At 42.1% G+C, this 18,066-nt stretch overlaps 2 protein-coding genes across 2 annotated transcripts in view; both read left to right on the top strand.

Annotated features, from left to right (window-relative positions):
* si:ch73-181d5.4 overlaps positions 1 to 9,310 on the top strand; it is a 29,720-nt gene extending 20,410 nt beyond the window's left edge. Inside the window, exons 13-15 of the mRNA XM_041944910.1 lie at positions 80 to 169; positions 269 to 464; positions 1,054 to 9,310. Coding sequence (XP_041800844.1) covers positions 80 to 169; positions 269 to 464; positions 1,054 to 8,690 — 7,923 coding nt within the window. The 3' untranslated portion in view covers positions 8,691 to 9,310. The remainder of the gene's footprint in view (positions 1 to 79; positions 170 to 268; positions 465 to 1,053) is intronic.
* Positions 9,311 to 13,362: 4,052 nt separating this feature from the next.
* Positions 13,363 to 17,239, top strand: LOC121612198 (transcription factor-like 5 protein). Its single transcript, XM_041944909.1, has 6 exons — positions 13,363 to 13,916; positions 14,018 to 14,156; positions 14,263 to 14,422; positions 14,534 to 14,723; positions 16,633 to 16,774; positions 17,114 to 17,239. Exons 1-6 carry the CDS (start codon positions 13,363 to 13,365, stop codon positions 17,237 to 17,239), a joined length of 1,311 nt encoding a protein of 436 aa, XP_041800843.1.
* Positions 17,240 to 18,066: the final 827 nt, after the last annotated feature.

The following is an 18,066-nucleotide window of genomic DNA, read 5'->3' as shown; positions in this document are numbered from 1 at the left end:
AACAAAGCTGTGTCAAAAAGGGCTGTCATTGTCATTTGTTGAATTGACAAAGACATGAACAAGTTTTTCTCGTGCATAGGATCTACCTGATACCATACAAATTGGAGGACGAATCCTGCCTCAAATAGTGTGGGACTATGTTGCAAAACTAAAGACCTCTGTAACAAAAGTAAGCAGTCGATACAGAATTCATTTCTGTGTTTTGTCAATAATGTGTATAATCTATCGGTATTTTACATCTTCTCTTGTGTGTTTTTTTGCTTATTAGGAATTATGTGTGATCCGGTTTCACCCTGCAACTGAGGAGGAAGAGGTGGCCTATGTCTCCTTGTTTTCCTATTTCAGCAGCAGAGGTCGTTTTGGTGTGGTTGCCAATAGCAGCCGTTCTATCAAGGATATCTACCTTGTCCCACTCAGTGCAAAAGAATCAATCCCATCCATACTACAACCTCTTGAAGGACCAGGTGTGATAATGCTTCGACCATTATATAATGAATTTTTGCATAACTGGGCTTGGGCAAACACCTGTCAGGCTCAACAATAAAACTCATATGCAGGCTGTAATATCTTAAAAAATTAATCATCTTTCACCTGCTTTAGTAACTTTAATAAGTATCTACTGGAAAAAAGACAAATGTTATCCCCATGAAAACACCATTGCTCAGTTTAATTTCTTATTATAAAATACCCACTTCTAGAAAATGCCAACATTTTCTTTATTAAATCTGAATATTTAATGTGCATATTTTTTGGTGAAAATGCATGCAGTTTTTACTTTCGGAAACTGCCTTTAGCTGACAATACAGACTGCAGCTGGCAGATGTATTTACCAGGAACCAGTGTTTCTGAGTTTTCCGTAGTCATTGGTGAGTTAATTAGTGTTCCCAGCCCTAATGAAAAGTCCTGCAACAACACCCACATGTTTTGTGAATCTGAATAATTATCTAACATTTCTAACCAAAATTGGCTATCAAGCATTTGGGAGAAACTGTTGATAACGTTTAATTAAAACTTGCAATGATTTATTGACTTTAACTCACTTTATTTTCACAGGGCTTGAAAAAAAACGGCCCAATCTTCTTCTGGGTCTGGCAGTTGTTCAGAAGGTAAAACGTCCAGAAAGCTTCCCTCAGGAAATTGAGGAGAAGAGACCCAGAGTACACATGTCTAAAGACCCCATGTGGATCCCAAAACCTCCAGTCCTCTATGGCTCTGACAAATTGGAGATATTCCAACCCTACGATCCAGAGACTCCTGCTAACACCACCCCTCCTGGTTCACCATCATGTCCTGGGTCACCATCAGAGTCTTCCTCATCTGGCTCAGTTACCATACCATCTCTTTTGACTTCCATTCGAGCAAAACCTCCAGTTTCTACCTCAGCCACTGTTGATGCCACTCAAGCCACCTCTAGTACCATCTCTGACAAGAATTCCACAACAGCATCCAGTGATGAGACACCACTGCAGACTATCTTGAAGAGTTTGTTTCACAATAAGCAAACTGACTCCATGACCTCTTCTAACGAAAGTTCTACAACAACAAAAGTTAGTGTTAAGAACCTTCAAGTGTTTTCTAGGGTGTCTGGATCAATGGTGGACCCAATTGTCCAACAGTATGGACAGAAATCCAAAGTCAAAAAAGTAGAGGAAGAGGAAAATGACTTTGACCGACCATATGATCCAGAAGAGGAGTATGACCCAGCAGTGGGATATAGAATGGCTGCTCCACAGAGCGTAGAAAGAAAAAAGGCAGTTGGCCCTGCAGTATCAGGCTTTGTAGATGATGATGTGGCCTATGATCCAGAGGACGAGACTATCTTTGCAGATATTCAAAGTGATGCTGGAGCAAATCTACCTATTTCAACTCAAATGTCAAATTCTCCATCAGGCCAAACCCCAGTTTCCAGTCAAGTTGTAACACCAGCTCCCACTTCTACTCCAGCCCAAGCGTCTTCCCAAGCTGAAGTAACGCAGAGCCTTCCTACAGGAACTGTGGTTGTCTCAGCTGCAACACTTACAGAACAACAGCGGATGCTTGAGGAGCTGAATAAGCAGATTGAAGAGCAAAAGCGGCAGTTGAAGGAGCAGGAAGAGGCACTACGTCAACAGAGAGAGGCTGTGGGTATGTTCATGGCTCACTTTTCTGTTTCTGATTCCCTGATGTCTCCCCCGCCAAAATCTTTGCCTGTCAGTCAACTTTCATCTCTGCAGAGTGGCACGAAACAAACAGAGTCAAGGCCTTCAGAATCAACAGATAAAACAAGCAACCTTAGAGAGACTGTGGACAGTTCAAATGTGGATTCACAAACTTTAAAGACAGAAGACACAACTGCAATCCCTAATTTAGAAAATAATACAGATACTGTTACAGAGCAAGATGAAATACAGGAAAATGTTAAGGAAAGTGACAAGTATTCCTCTGCTGGAGAGATTGAAGATTCTGATGTAGCTTATGATCCTGAGGATGAATTCCTTTTTAATGAAATTCAAGAGGAGGTATTTCAAGGAGACAGTAAAAAGACTTTTGATTCATCATTGTCTAGAGCAGGGCATCGTGCCTGCCACAAGGGCACTGCTCAGAATTCACACCACAGCAGAAAGCGAAGGCAGTCACCAAAGAGACGGAGTCATCGTGAAAGAGACCGCCATAGAAGTCCTTCAAGAAAGTCACAGCGGCGTTCTCCTTCACATACCCAGAGACGCAGAGAAAGGGATAGACACAGAAGAAGTGAAAGGGACAGGTCCAGGCATAGAGCTAGAGACCAGTCTGAACGGCAGGGTCGCCACCGTAAGGAGCATACTACACGACGACATTCTCATGGGCGCAGAAGATCCCCATCATCTCCTAGAAAAAAAGATTCTGTATCACTTTCACCTAAACACACAGAACATTCCCCTCAACTCCTTGAGAAATCATCTACATCAGGTACCATTAAAAATGACCCTGATGGAGACAGTAATCTTGTTGAAAGACCGGATAAAGGCTTTTATCCCTGTTCACATGAACTTCTTCACAATGTGAAGCTTGAGATTTCAGAACCACCAACATCCCAGGACCTTCAAACAAATTCACTCAATGACCATGATGACACAGCTAGAGGATCATCTACACAGGTGGATAAGCCCTCTCAACAGGAAAATTTGCTTATAAACAAAATTGAAAGTACAGTTCCTCTAAGAGTAATTGATCCACCCATTCGAGATTCTCCTCAGAGCCCTGATCCAGAGCCACAGTTTGTGAGACCTAGTAGCATAGAAAAGAGTGAGGAAATCAGACCTAATGAGACATATACAAGTGTCTCAATGCCACTTGTTAAAGTTGAAAATAGTTGCTTGCCTATTGGTGGTCAAGCAACACTGTCCAATATGACGTGGCCTACTGTTGGAGGCCCAGTATCTAATGTTAGAAATTTGGATTTTAGAGATGTACAGGATCCAGGTGTCAGAGATCAAGGTATGACAGAGGCAGACAAACAGATAGAAGGGCAAAGTCCAGGCTTAAAGCATCCAGAAATCCTTGGTCAAGAGAGAGGACATTCAAATCCAGCCACAGGTCCAGATATTCAGGGCGCAAGACCTGATGTACACCCTGTTCCAAAGCATCTAGGATGTGGTATCAGTGGTCCAGGTATTAGGTATCCAGGGTCAAATATGAAAGAACTTGGACACTGGGGAGCACAGGTACATCTAAGAGAAACAGGAATTAGATCCCCAGGGCCTGACATGAGAGGTCCACGCATGCAAGGCATAAGCCCCAGCATTTGGCTTCCTGAACCACACGTACACAACCTAGTTATAAGCAGTCAGGAGAAATATGCAGGGGGCCCAGGGAGAGGGATGCTAGGTTTGGAGACAAATTTGAATGAAGCACATGTTCAACATCACAATACTGATAAAATTGGTTCAGGGCCGGTCATGAGAGGTTCCGAGATGAGGAGTCCAGTACAAGGTATAGAAAATTCTAGTATGCAAGGTGCGAACCCAGAGGTGAAAGGTCGAGGATCAAGTCTACAGAATGAGATTAGAGATCCAGTCATGAAGGGCCATGCATTAGACAGATCCAGTCCAGATACAAGGAGGCTGATGGTAGTTAATGAGAGAAGCCAAGATGTTAATTGTCTACAGAAGGGTTTACTGTGTCTTAAAACAGAGGAGCATAGATCACAACCAGAAAACCCAAATGGTAGGCCAGGTGTTATAGCATTAGGGAGAGAGCAATCTTTTGGGGCTCTATCAAAAGATAGAGGTGAAAGTCCACATATTGGGGGTATGACATCTGCTATCAGGGATGGAGGGCCAAGAGATCCAAGTCCAGATATAAGGAGTCCAAGTCCATCTTTTAGGGGCTCAGTTCAAAGGCCCTCAAGGCAAGATGGCAGTCCAGTGTTAGAAAAAAGGGGCCCTCAGAAAAGGGGTTTTCAGCCACATGGAAAAGAAGCAGACTTGAGCAGGGTGGATGGTGGTCAAGAAAGCAGTTTGGATTTGAACACATCTACTGGTTCAGAGTCTAGAGTTCTAAGAGCAGATAGACTATCCCAAGCAATAACAGATGTAAAGTGGGGCTCACAAAGAGGGCGAGATGTGCCCATGACAGGACCAGGGTCAAACATAAATTATGAAACTGATCGGTCAAACATGTCTTGCAATAAACAAGACAGTAGTGGCCTAGCTATTCAGGCTGCAAAGAATGTGCTTGGCCCTGAGATGAGAGAATCAGAATCTTTGCATGAATTAACAAGGCCAGATATGACAGAACATAATTATATGGGGCCAGGACAAGAGATGGGTAGTATGGGTGGCCCTGATATAAAGGGTGTTAGAAGTGAGTCATATGCAAGGAGTTTAGGCAGAGACATTATAGAAACAGGTCCAAATAAGAGGGACACAGACATGCAGGGAAGAAATATATGGCTAGAGAGGAGAAATGAACAAATGGGTCAAGAAGACAGAGGTCCCATTCCAAACATTACAAGTCCAGACTGGGGAGGTCCAGGATCAAGTCACGTTGGTCCTGAAATGAAGGGTCAGAGCAATCAAAATAAAGACCTGGGTCAACATATGAGGGATCCAGATTGGAATAGCCGAGGATCAGAAGCAAGAGATGATTGGAAAGGATCTGACAGGAGAGGATCAGGTCCGGTTAGAGGAGGACCATTTATTCAAGATGAATGGACAGTTCATCGGCCCAATAGAAGAGGTCCAAACATGGAGGACTTGAGGCATGACAGAAGAGGACAAGGGTGTCCTGATTTCATGGCACCGGGACCTGAAAGGAGAGGTTCTGATATAGAGGTCCCAATGCATGACAGGAGAGGACCAGGAGGTCCAGATTTCAGGAGACCAGAGCCTGAAAGGAGAGGTCCAACTAATGATATCCTAGGACCTGGTATGAGTGGATCAGGGGGTCCAGACTTTTTGGGACTTGACCCTGAAAGGAGAGGTCTGCCTATGGAGGGTCCTGGGCCTAACAGAAGAGGATCGGCGGATCCAGATTTCAGGGGACAGTGGCCTAAGAGGAGAGATCCTGATATGGCTGGTCCAGGGCCTGACAGGGGAGGACCAGGAGAACATGATATCTGGGGACCAGGCCCTGAAAGGAGAGGTCCAGCTATGGATGGTTCTGGGTCTGATAGGCAAGGACCTGGAGGTCCAGATTTCAGTGAACCAAGGCCTGAAAGGAGAACTTTACCTATGGATGGTCCTGGGCCTGCCAGGAGAGGACCTGGAGGTCCAGATTTCAGAAGACCTGGGCCTGAAAGAAGAGGTCCTGCTATGGAAGGTCCAGGAACTGACAGGAGAAGACCAAGAGGTCCAGATTTCAGGGGACCAGGCCCTGAGAGGAGAGTTGTGCCTGAGAGAAGTTTATCTTTGGAGTGTTCTGGGCCTGACAGTAGAGGTCCTGGATGTCCAGATTTCAGAGGGCAAGGACCTGACAGAAGAGGACCTGGAATTCCAGATTTCAGTGGACCAGGGCCTGATAGGAGAGGTTCTGCTATGGGTGGTCAGGGACCTGAAGGCAGAGAATCCAGAATTCCAGATTTTAGTGGACATGAAAGGACAGGTTGGATTATAGACAGTCAAGAGCCTGACAGGAGAGGACCAGGATGTCCAGATTTCCAGGGACAAGGGCCTGAAAGGAGAGGACAAGGCGTTCCAGACTTAAGACGGCCTGGATGTGAAAACAGAGGCCCCTTTATGCAGGTTCAAGAGCCTGACGGGAGAGAGCCAGGAGATCAAAACACTGGTGGACTGGGTCCTGACAGGAGAGGACCATATATAAGGGGTCCTGGGTCTGACTTAACAGGACTGGGCTCTGAACAAACTGGTCCAGGTATGGAAGGTCCAGGGCCAGGACAGGGAGGACCACACTTCAGGGGTTCTGGGCTAGAAAGGGGACATACCAATATGGAGGGGCCAGAGCCTGATGGTAGAGGTCCAGGCTTTAGGAGACCAAAGCGGGAAAGAACAGGTTCTGGTTTGAACTGTCCAGGGCCCAACAGGAGAGGGCCAGGAGGTCCAAACATCAGGAGACCAGGGCTTCAGCATTCAAGTTCAAACATAGAGGGCCCAGTACCAGACAGGAGAGGTCCAGGAGGTCCAAATTTCAGAGGACCTGGGCCAGAAAAAAGACCTCCAGACATGGAGGCAACAGCCAACAACAGATGCTTTCCAGGAGGCCAACAATTCAGGGTTCCTGAGCCAGAAAGAAGACCTCCAGATATGGAGGGCCAAGAGTCTCATAGCAGAGGTCCACACTTCATAGGAGTAAGGCCTGAAAGAACTGTCTTGGAGGGTCCAGGTCCTCATAGGAAAGGTCTAAGAGGTCCAGATTTCAGAGGACCAGGTTGCGAAAGTAGAGGTCCAGACATTGAGGGCCCAGAACCTGACAGACAAGAACCAGGAGGGTCATGCTTCAGGGAACTTGACCCTGAAAGGAGAGGTCCGGATATGGACGACCCAGGAACTGATCGGAGAAGATCAGGTGGTCCAAATCTTAGAGGCCAAGGTATCAGACAGAAAGGTCCAAATGTAGGTCTAAGACATAAAAGGGATGACTGGGGAGGGGCTGACTTTCTTAGGTCAGAATCTGTCCATGAAAGCTCAGACACAGAGGGCCCAGGGCCTGGTAGAATAGGTCGAAACGTGAAAGGTCCTGGGCCTATAAGGAAAAATATTAGAGGACCAGGGCCGGATATAAGCAGTCTAAATTGGGGAGATGGGTGGAAAGGACCAGATTTCAGAGGCTCTGCACCTGGCAGAAGAGGCACAGGCACAGAGGAACAATGGTCAGATGGAAGAGGGCCCAATATGGAGGCTGTTGAAATTGAAAGAGAATGTTCAGGAAATGATTGGAAAAGACATGGCAACAGGGGTCCAGGGTCTGCCTGGGAAGGTCCAGATGAGCAGGTTCAAGAACATGGCAGGCAAGGTCCTCCTATGGAATGGAGAGGCCCTGGAAGTAGGGGGCCAAAGCCAATACATGAAAGACCAAATATGCGATTTCCAGGGCCTTTGAGAGGTCCAGGAGATGATTGGAGTGGTTCTCAGTGTAGGGGTCCAGGGCCTGTCCAGGAAGACCCAGATATGGTATTCTCAGTGCCTGGTAGTGGAGGACCTGGAAATGAATGGGGAGAGCCTGATAGAAGGGGTGCTGAGCCAAACAGATGGGAGCCTGGTCCATTTTTTAGAGGGGAAAGAGATCCAGTCAATGGAGGACAAGGCCAAGATAGAAGAGGTCCACACATGAGAGGACCAGGATCAGATATGAGGGGGGGTCTAGATATGGGGAATGACTGGAGGCAGCCAGACTTCAGGGATAACATGAGAGAGCCAAACATGGATGGACCTGGGGCTAATAGGGGAGGCCCAGACATGATGAATTCATGCCCAAATAGGAGAGGATTTGAGATGGAAGGTCTTGATAGAAGAGGCCCCAGAGGTCCACAATTAAGACACTCAGGGCCTGAAAACAGAAATTCAAACATTGAAGGTCCAGGGACTGTTGAGGAGTTTTCAGATTTTGGTGGGCTAGGATCTGAAAGGCGAGGTGTAGACATGGAAAGCCCTGGAACAGATAGAAAAGGATTTGATGATTTTAGGTGGGAAAGGAAAGGTCCAGACATGAGAAGGCTAGGGCCTGATAAAATGGACATGAGGGGCTCAGCACCTGAAAACCCAGACCTAAGACATGGACCTGGGAGATGGGATACAATCACTGAGGGCCCAGGGTTAGACTCCAGGGGATCTGAACCAGAATCACCTCATTTCAGTAGTCATCATGTTGCCAGATTCCAAGGCTCTGGTGATCCACATTCCCGACGGTACGGCGGGCCCTTTGGTCCAGCTCAAATCAGTGGAGGAAACTCGTGCCCTGGTCAAAATCAGCAAGCAGTAAAACCCCAGAGACACAAAGCTGCCTTACTTCCCACTCCCACAGAGGGTCTCATACGCTTCCCAAATCGAGTGATCAACAGGCCTGATGTCTTTAGCCCGAAACGAAAACAAACAGGTCACCCAACAGTCAGGGAGTGGAGTAGAGGCAGACCAGTGAGTCACAAAAGAGAGTTTGTCAAAGGACACCGACAGGAGCAGGATAAAAGTCCTGCTGGTAAGACAAGCATACCTGTAGTTGCAGCCACATCGGGGGGAGAAGAAAAAAAGAAAGAGGGCAATGAAACTAATAAATAGGTGATTCATGGTACACGTATAGAAACTAAAACCAAACAAGGTATGGACTCATGAAAATAGAGGGAATGTAGAGCCCTGTTAGACCCCATCATGGACCTCTCATGACAAATAGGCTGATGAACTACAAAAATCGTAAAGCCTTAGTGTCACAACATTGGATTGAGATACTACAGCATAAGAGACACTGAATGTATTTTATTTTATTTTTTTGAGGAAAGTGGCTGTCCATGTCTTACATCCATTTCAACACAACCCAAGCCATACGAAAGATCAGACATCGTGGCTTGATGTGGAACTGTTGGGAGGTATATGACCTCATTATGTTGTAGTTTATCTTGTATTCAAAGTAGATATGTTTATTTTTGTTCAAACATATCAGTTAAGGTTAAGAGACCTAATGCTTCCAAACCTTAACTGGTCACTTGTAAATTAAACTACTCATTTCTTGTCAGAAATATTTTGTACAGAAAATGTAAAGTTTTTGTTTCTTTGTTTTTTTAACATAGCCATAGTGTCAGTACAGTAGCCTTCATCTGACTTTTATGTTCTTCTGCTGATAAATAAAAGTTTGTTTCCTTGTTCTTTCAGAATGCAAGAATTCAATAAAATGAGACATACCCTTTTAATTATGTATTTATTCTGATTTTGTCATTAATATTTGGATTAATTGATTGATCGATTGACCAAATCTGTAACTTAAAAAAAGAAAAAGAATCAATCCCATAGTTCAGTGCAGTTTAGAGGTACAGTTAAAAAGTGTCAGAGGTTGTTACAGAAGTTGATGAGACATTTTAGTAGTTATAATTTTACCAGAGACTGGTGTCTCTTCAAAAGCAATGTCTACAAAAGACTTAACAGTACTAACTTGAATGTGAGACAATGAGACAACAACCTCCAGTCAGAGATGAATAGTGACGCAAAAGCTAGTTTTTAATTCAAAGTCAAAGTCAGCTTTATTGTCAATTCTGCAGTATGTACAGGACAAACAGAGAATGGAAATTGCTTTTTATTCTTTTAATTAATAGATCCATTATTGGAAGGCGAGGTCCTAAACAAAAGTAATGATACCGCAATGTTAGAATACTCCATGAAAAGTCCATTCAAAACTTTTAATAAAGTATAGTGAACAAAATGTATTGAAATATTATGCAGAAAAATTGCCCATACAAGTGTTATTACTTGTTTGGTTTAGTAGGTAATCAATAACAAGTAATAGTATTTTATTAGCTAATATATATGCTTTGCATGTGAAATGTTTACTGGCAAATTAACAATAGCTGTCTAAAAAATGTAATGAAGTAAAAAAAATATTTGCATGTGAAATGTAGTATACATATAAAGAAGCTTAAAATATGAATACAACAAGTACCTCAAAACTGCTCTTTAGTAACATATTTGAGGAAATGTACTTTGTTACATTCTGTCACATATATGGTAAGTATTGTAAGACACAAAATGAGGACAATGCCTTTTAAGATTTGTTGACGAGCCTGTTCGGTTTTACCTGCCCTGGTTTTATAACAGCGCTAGCCAGAACGAAAGGATATTAACTGATATTGATGCACATTCTGGCACACTTCCCTTTCTATTGAAATGTTTTTTGGCCCATTGTTTACTCTTGTGTATCATGTAGATTGAGCAATAGAATCATGAATCATGAGAGGGCAGTGTTCTGGTTTGCCTTGTTTTGGAGTGAAGCATGTTCTCACTACAACATTGAGTATTTGGCACATAATAAGAACCAACTTTTAATTACTTTTCAGGTGTCCTAAGAATCTTTTGCTGTTGCAGTCAGGTGGGGATAGACAATGGGTAACAGAAAGTCATTGGAAAAAATATTCTTATAGAGGACTCAGGAGCATTATTGTTCATCATCCTCAGCCACCTGCAAAGCTCATGTCTTACCAAAGGGGGGCGACAACATTCAGTTAATCTTTAGTCCCTCTTTAGGCACCATAGTATCCAATAAGGATTTGGTTCTGCTTGATCTTGCTTAATAGCTAATATTGACATCCAGCTTTGGTAACTGCATTGGTGGAATGTGACCAAGTACACTAAGTACATTTACTCAAGTACTTTACTTAACTACAATTTTTAGGTACCTGTACTTTAGTTGAGTATTTCCATATTCTGTTACTTTATGCATCATATACTCAATTTCAGAAGTAAGTGTACTTCAGACAGCTGTAGTTGGCGCTTACTTTATAAATGAAAACAAATAATAAGCATATAAAATACAACACATTGTTCAGGATTAAACCTCAAGGTTTCCAATCGTGTGATACCTTATAAAAATATAAATATAATGTATAGTTGTGTCCCTTAAATACATTTAGTTGACAATATGTGTTTTTGCTGTAGTACAATTTTGAATGCTTGACTTTCGCTTTTAAAAGAGTATTTTTACATTGTGGTATTGCAACTTAAGTAAAGAAATTGAATCCTTCTAGTATCCCTTGGGTATCATTGTACAAATTGTTCTTTAGATGCAGTGAAATATTTTGACCACACATTATGACTAATTATAGCCAGACTGTCAGACAGCAACCACAACCTTCATGTCTGCTCTGCAAGGCCCTCTGCTCTTTCTGCTCAGCACAGTCATCTGTGCAGTAAACAGTAAATTGGCATAGCCATTGGCCATTATCAGTTTAGTCCAGTTCTGCACAATTATTCATATTCACTTCGGTAGTTTTTGGTTCACATTTTAATAATATGTATCTTAGTTACAAGACACTGAAAACATTTTACCTCGCATCGAATCCCTGCTGGTGCTGAAAGTGCTCAATATGTAAGATTTAACGATTTTAAGATTTACGTTTCCTTGAATCATATTAACAGACATGAGTCATGGACAGTTAAGATGTGAAAGAATCATGCAAACATTTTCCTGAAATCAGCAAGCTCCTCTTGTTCAATCAATTATGCTAACACACAGTGTGATGACAAACTGTCGCACTGATCACCAGCAACTCAGATTCACCAGTTTGGTGTTCATCCGGGTTAGCCTGAAATGTTATGACAACCATGCAATGTTAAGAGAAATGCTGTATGGATTACGTACTAATGTAGTACTACCAGCAGACACACATCCTTGATTTAATTCCATGACCTCATGCAGCTATACATGGTGTGCCTGCTGTGGCACGTCTGAAATATATGTGCAGAGTCCTATAATCTACTGCAGTATTCAATACATGGAAGAATCTCACAGACTGGTTAATTTTCTCATTCTGCCTGCGATTAACCATTTTCAGTCTTTTTCTCAGACGTAACAATCACAAGTATGGTATCATGAGTGGGATCAAGGAACCCAGTGTGCATTACTTCGAAGTATTTTGCAGTAGAACACTTTTTCAGGTTATTTTTCTGCTGCAAATTGACCCTTTGATCGTTGTTTTCCACCCAGTCCTATTCAGTAGAGATCTTAAACTTCAGCAGGTTGATGGGCTATTTGCTGTAAATACATTACATTAAAAATAAATCAACATAACAGTAGTGATCTACAAGTAGCAACCTTAATGTAACTTTTATACTAACAAACATCAAATCAGCCCAATATCACAAATAGGCTTTACAAGCTGTAAGGAGAAGGAAAACCTCCCTTCTTAAGGTAAAAAATGTAAGAAACCTCAGGAGGAGCACCAGAAAACAGATTCCTCTGCCAGGACAGACAGACGATCAGAGTATATACATACACAATACAACTTATGATGTCTCCACCATGGAGACCTACAGCCTGTTAGCCGGGCAAAACTAGTTTATATAATGTTGGATAGTGTTTACAGCGGGGTGGGAGAAAAATACAGTACTTATAGTACTTGAGTAAATGTACTTATTTTAATTTCGCCACCGTTTGCAACACTGCATAATAGTTTAGAATGATTAAAAAAAAAGCCACTAGAAATATTCAAACATTAAACATGTACCTGTAACTTGTCTGTAAATAAAGTACTTAAGTAAATGTACTGAGTTACTTTCCGTTAACACCTGTTCAAAGCTTGTTCACAACATTCCGGATATTGTCACGCTCCATTTTCTGTCGGAACGGAATATATCAACGTCCAGGAGTTAGACGCCAACGTCAGTTAACGTTACCACCCGCGGACATCGGTCAACCGGTCGAGGAGTTGGTATTTAGGTAAGTATTAAAGTCGTACACCCAAAAGTAAGACACATATAAATAGCTGAATTATAACACCAGCTTGTTTAGAGTCGTTTATAATTACTTTCCTTTTTAAGGGGGGCATGTTTTTACCCAGTTTTTAACATTGGCGTAGTTAAAATGCCAACCTGTTGAGAAATTTACTAGCTTACAGCTTCTCGTATGCTAACAAATTCACGAGCTAGCTGTTGTAATTACGAACAATTCAAAGTGTACGAGTGATATCTTTTAGTTATGTGCGAACTGTTTAATGTCAGCCGTTATCAGTTTGTGTTTAGGCTAACATGACAACAACAACAGCAACATGAACATGAACAAGAACAGTAGCAACAATTTATGCTACCTCCATAGATGCCATTTTAATAACGTTAACGCGCGTGCCAGGGCATCTTCCAGGGTTGGTTGACATGTAACGTTAACCTTCCTAAGGCTGTACGGGCTGTTCCGGGCGGAAATGTAACACAAGTGATATTTTTCCTGATCTTCACCCCATGTTTAGAGTGAAGGATGTCATCCTTTTCCTCAGCTTTTAAAACCACCCGTGTCTCACCTTCACCTTTATTCAGAGAGCACGCCAGTGGATATCTGTCATATGATCAGGGCCACATGATGGGAACTGAGCTGGGTTTGATGGAGATGTCAGAAGTTGAATACACACAGCTTCAGCACCTCATCCAGGCACACATGGAGGCACAGGCTGTGCCTCCAGATGGGCCAGATGCCAGATCTCACCCTGCCACAGTGATGGTTCAAGAAGCCACTGGATCCACAGTGATTTCTCCCTTACCAACCACTCAAGCTATTGACATGTCAACTTCAGCTAATGAACACTGCATGGTGATGCCAGGAGAAAAGACACCAGCTTCTTATGGAGAGGTCCCTGGTTTTGTGTTGGCCAGAGTCAGAGATGAGGACATTCCGAATGTACCACTTGCCAACTGCAGCACATCTTCGCAGAAGAGATCCAGATCAGCTGCTAGAATCTGCTTGGAGAAAAGGTTTAACACCGTGTCTGCTGACACCCCAAGACAGCAAGATATTCCTTGTGCTGTTCTTAACAAGTAGGCTTCACGAATACAGTATTGCTATTTATTTGTGGCGCTTTAATGAGGTGCTCACTTTTATTTACTGACTGCTGAAAATCTCTGTTGTTGTGTTTCAGTCTTTTCACATTACTTCAGCAGTCTGCAGAGGCCCAAGAGGCAGTCTTACATCCTCAAATGCAGAAGTGGGTGAGAACTGAGGTTTCCAGCCCATTTGTAGGGAGTGTATATAACACAGTGACCAACAAGTGTGAACAAGTATGGTTAAAAATAAATAAAAATCAAAATGTACTTATTTACATATTTATAGGAGTCATAGTCAGAATTTATTGTTTAACCGTGTTTTTTCCTCTTCTAATCACAGGTGATTGGCCATATTCCTAACATGGTTGAACCTAAGCATCAGGGTTTAGTTATCCCCAAGAGTTTTTCATTGAATTTTTACCCTGAGAGGATTGTCACGAAAGTGCACTATACAAGTGGCAGGAATGCAACAGAGGAGCAGCAGTTGGCAAACATAGAAAGTAATAATCAGCACTCTAAACTTAAATCCTGTTTGAGAATTTGTGGTGTTTTGTTGTTGTCTGAAATATATAACTTTGTGTCTAGCATATTCAGTCTCATGTTTTTCATAGGTGATGTGGCGACCCCTGCTGCTGTCTCCAGGAAGCATGGTAGCACCCACAGCTCACAACCCATCAAGACTGCCAAAGCTGCCTCAGACTCCACTGGAAAATCAGGGAGCAGCACCAGGAAAAGAGCTTGCTCCTATATGTCCCTCAGCCAGCGCAAAGAGAGACACAACAGAAAGGAGAGGGAACGCAGGTGAGCAGCCATCACTAACCTCAGAAGGTGTCTCTGCAGTCTATTCCAGACATAACAAACACTTACAAACAAACAGTAGATAGATACCTGGTATTAAAACATGATCTTTATCTGAACATGTAGTTATAGTTGTTTTTAGCAAATAAATATAGAATGAAATATAGGTTGGTCAAATTTAGACAGCCAACAAGAGGAACAACTGAAAGAGGCACGCCTCTAATTACTGATTATATGTCTATGCTCTGCCCTGAAAGCACCAAACAGTGTGTTATTCAACATGAAAAATGGAAGCAGTACAGTAAGAAATATCTTAGTGTGGGAGGTGTTGCACTGATCTGTACAGCAGATCTCCTGCTAACAAGGTATATAATTCATGTAGTCACAGAGGAGCCTAAACACTGGTACTGTAACACACTAGGACAAACAGCATGATTTCTGAATTTACAACAGGGAACAAATTCTGATTTGTCATAGACAGCGTTTCACAAAGTTTATGTAGTTTCCCAAACTTAACAACTCTGTGATTTTTTATGGGAGTCTTATCACCACAAACTACTCATGCACAGGTTTTGCTCAGGAGGACAGAGATCTGATCTTATTGGGGTGTTGATCGGACAAGACAAACTATTTGAAGACAACTATTTTGTGACATTTTATAGACCAAACGGTCAATCGATTAATTGCGAAAATAAACGTTGTTTACAGCCCTTCATTACATACTGCAAAAGTTGGACACATCACAAGTCTTAATTACTGTTTACTGAGCTCTTAACTTTGAAACGCTCTGCTTAATATGGACAACCAAACTGATCAACCAATTTCTAAATCATAGTCCATCTTGGATGTCCTGGTAGCATAATGGCTACTGTGTATACCACAAAATTTACTCCAGGTTCTCAAATGTAAGAATTCACCACTTTTCTTGGTCTCATATTAAGATAAATTGAATGTTTTGGCGTTTTGGACTGTTTCTTAGACAAAACAGGACATTCAATAACCTTGTGCTCTAAGATACTGTGATGTGCATTTTTCACTGTCAATGGAGAAGAAAATCTGCAGCTTTATGGATAATGAAAATAAAGATTAGTTAACATTACATTTGTTAAAATTAGATGGATATCATAATAGTCTTGTATAAGCCATAAGAGGACATACAACCTTGGGATCTAAAAACAGGCCAGGGCTTTCCACAAGCCAACCAGCTAGAGTCTGGGCACCTGGAAAAAGATTTGGCTGTATAAAACCAAAGTTGGTGGCCTCTGGCACATTCTAAGGCCACACTGTTCCATCATATACACTGATCTTCATTTTTTCCTATTTTAATGAATTTCCCTACCAAACTGTATAATTGCATGTCCCTTTCAGAGAGCCAAACATGTTTGAAGCTGGTCTTGCCTTTTCCTTCCTTAATTCTGGAATATCCCTCTAATAGTGTAGGGACAATTAATCTTCCTTGCTCTGTGGACCAACATGGTTCTACTTTTGTCCTGTCTGGCTCTGTGGACCTGCATGGTTCTACCATGTTCCTGTCTGGCTCTGTGGACCTGCATGGTTCTGCTGTGAAGACGACTCTCCACTCTCTTCTCAGCAGGACACAACCTCAGCTGAGCTCACACACGCACACACATATTCATGTAGAGCATGTGGAAGCTGCACTGATACAGTAGGCACATTTCTCTGTCATCGTGCTCGTGTTGTTTTGAACTGGAGGCTAGTGGTTGTAAAACGTTCAAACAGTGGAACTTGTTAATAAAAAATATTTTATTAGAATCAAAATTAATATAACAAAGTAGCAGGCTGAACTTAAATGAGTAGCCGGAGCTTTTTGAGAGCTCTGACAGGGTTGCAGGCCAGTAAAGTTTAAGAAACACTAATTAAAAACATCTGTGTTGTCTTTGCTGCTGTGCAGGAAGAGGATTCGCTCATGCTGTGACGAGCTAAACACGTTGGTGCCATTCTGTAACTCAGATTCAGACAAAGTCACCACCCTGCAGTGGACCACTGCCTTCCTCAGATACATCAGTAAAAAATACGGAGACACCTTCAAGGAGGTCAGTTTGTGTTGTTTAATCTTGGTGTTATTGATGTAAAGCATTTGGGCTTGATTATCCTGCAACTTAATTATGTGAGACTAGAATACTGGATCTGGAAGAGAAGAGCTTAAATATATTGTCTCTTGCTGCTTGAGTTGTAAATACTGCAACTGACTCTATAAGACCTTTGTTATTTAGAGAGTTCGAATCCAATTCTTCTCACTTTTACAGTATAAAGTTAAACTAAATATAAAAAGAAGAATAAATATAAAAAATAAGAGGAAGGGCAGTTGAGATAGGAACAGACTGGCACTAACTGTCATTAACCACAATACTCTACTATTCTCCCCTTTACAGGAGTTTAAGACAGCATTCATTGATGAGACAGGACTCTTTCCTGAATCCAGTCCTTCTTCAGGCCAGCACCCAATCCACCGGGAGATGGATGAGCCACTGAGCATTCCTCTTGCGGTAGAGCAATAACTACTCACTATTTTATCTAATAAATCAGCCAAATGCTTGAGTGCATTTGCTTGGGTTATCCCATGCGGTCGGGCTGTAGATGTGTTGCAACATTTTGAATGACAAAAAGCGTCCTTTTGAGAGGAGCTCAGCCTCTGACAGCTTTACAGTGATTTAGAAAGTGGGAGGTTTGCAGCCTCCGAACATGTGATGCTTAAACATTGGTTGGTTTTCTCCAACTGCATCTGCATCAAGACCACTCTGTATCTAGCTAGTGTTTGAACTGCCATGCCATTTATTCTACTGCTCATATATTTTCTCCCCCTTGAGAGCTAATGTTTGTATAAAGGGCTTTTCACAGAGTCATACACAGGTGGCACTGTTCCTCTTTGAAACAAACTGAGCTAGTGCTCCTATGATGAGATTTCAGAGCTTCAGCTATCTTACATGTAGAAAATGTTAATTATATGTGCACCTTTTATATGCTTGATTCAAATTTTGTTCACTTGTTGTCAAAATTGTTTACTTTTGTTGTTGCTCATACAGTATGTTGTTCCGTTTTCTTGTCCACATGCATTTATTCTTTATTCACATATTTAAGTATTTTGCATGGAAACAAGTGTTCTTACTTTGTGAATTAATAGGATTACTTGACTTTGATAGTGTTGAGCATGTTACTCTGAGGTACAGACTGTTCACTTGATATGTAGAGAAGAGTAATGTTTTACTGAAAAGTGGCTTTATTTGTTCTTTCTTACAACATGTCGCTGTAGCATCTTGCTGTACATACAACAGTCACCCACAAATAATAAATAGTATTTAAGGTCATGTATATTTAATAGTTACAG

The sequence above is a fragment of the Chelmon rostratus genome, chromosome 10 (genome assembly GCF_017976325.1).
Source record: "Chelmon rostratus isolate fCheRos1 chromosome 10, fCheRos1.pri, whole genome shotgun sequence".
NCBI lineage: Eukaryota > Metazoa > Chordata > Actinopteri > Chaetodontiformes > Chaetodontidae > Chelmon > Chelmon rostratus.
This window is presented reverse-complemented; position numbering and strand designations above follow the sequence as displayed.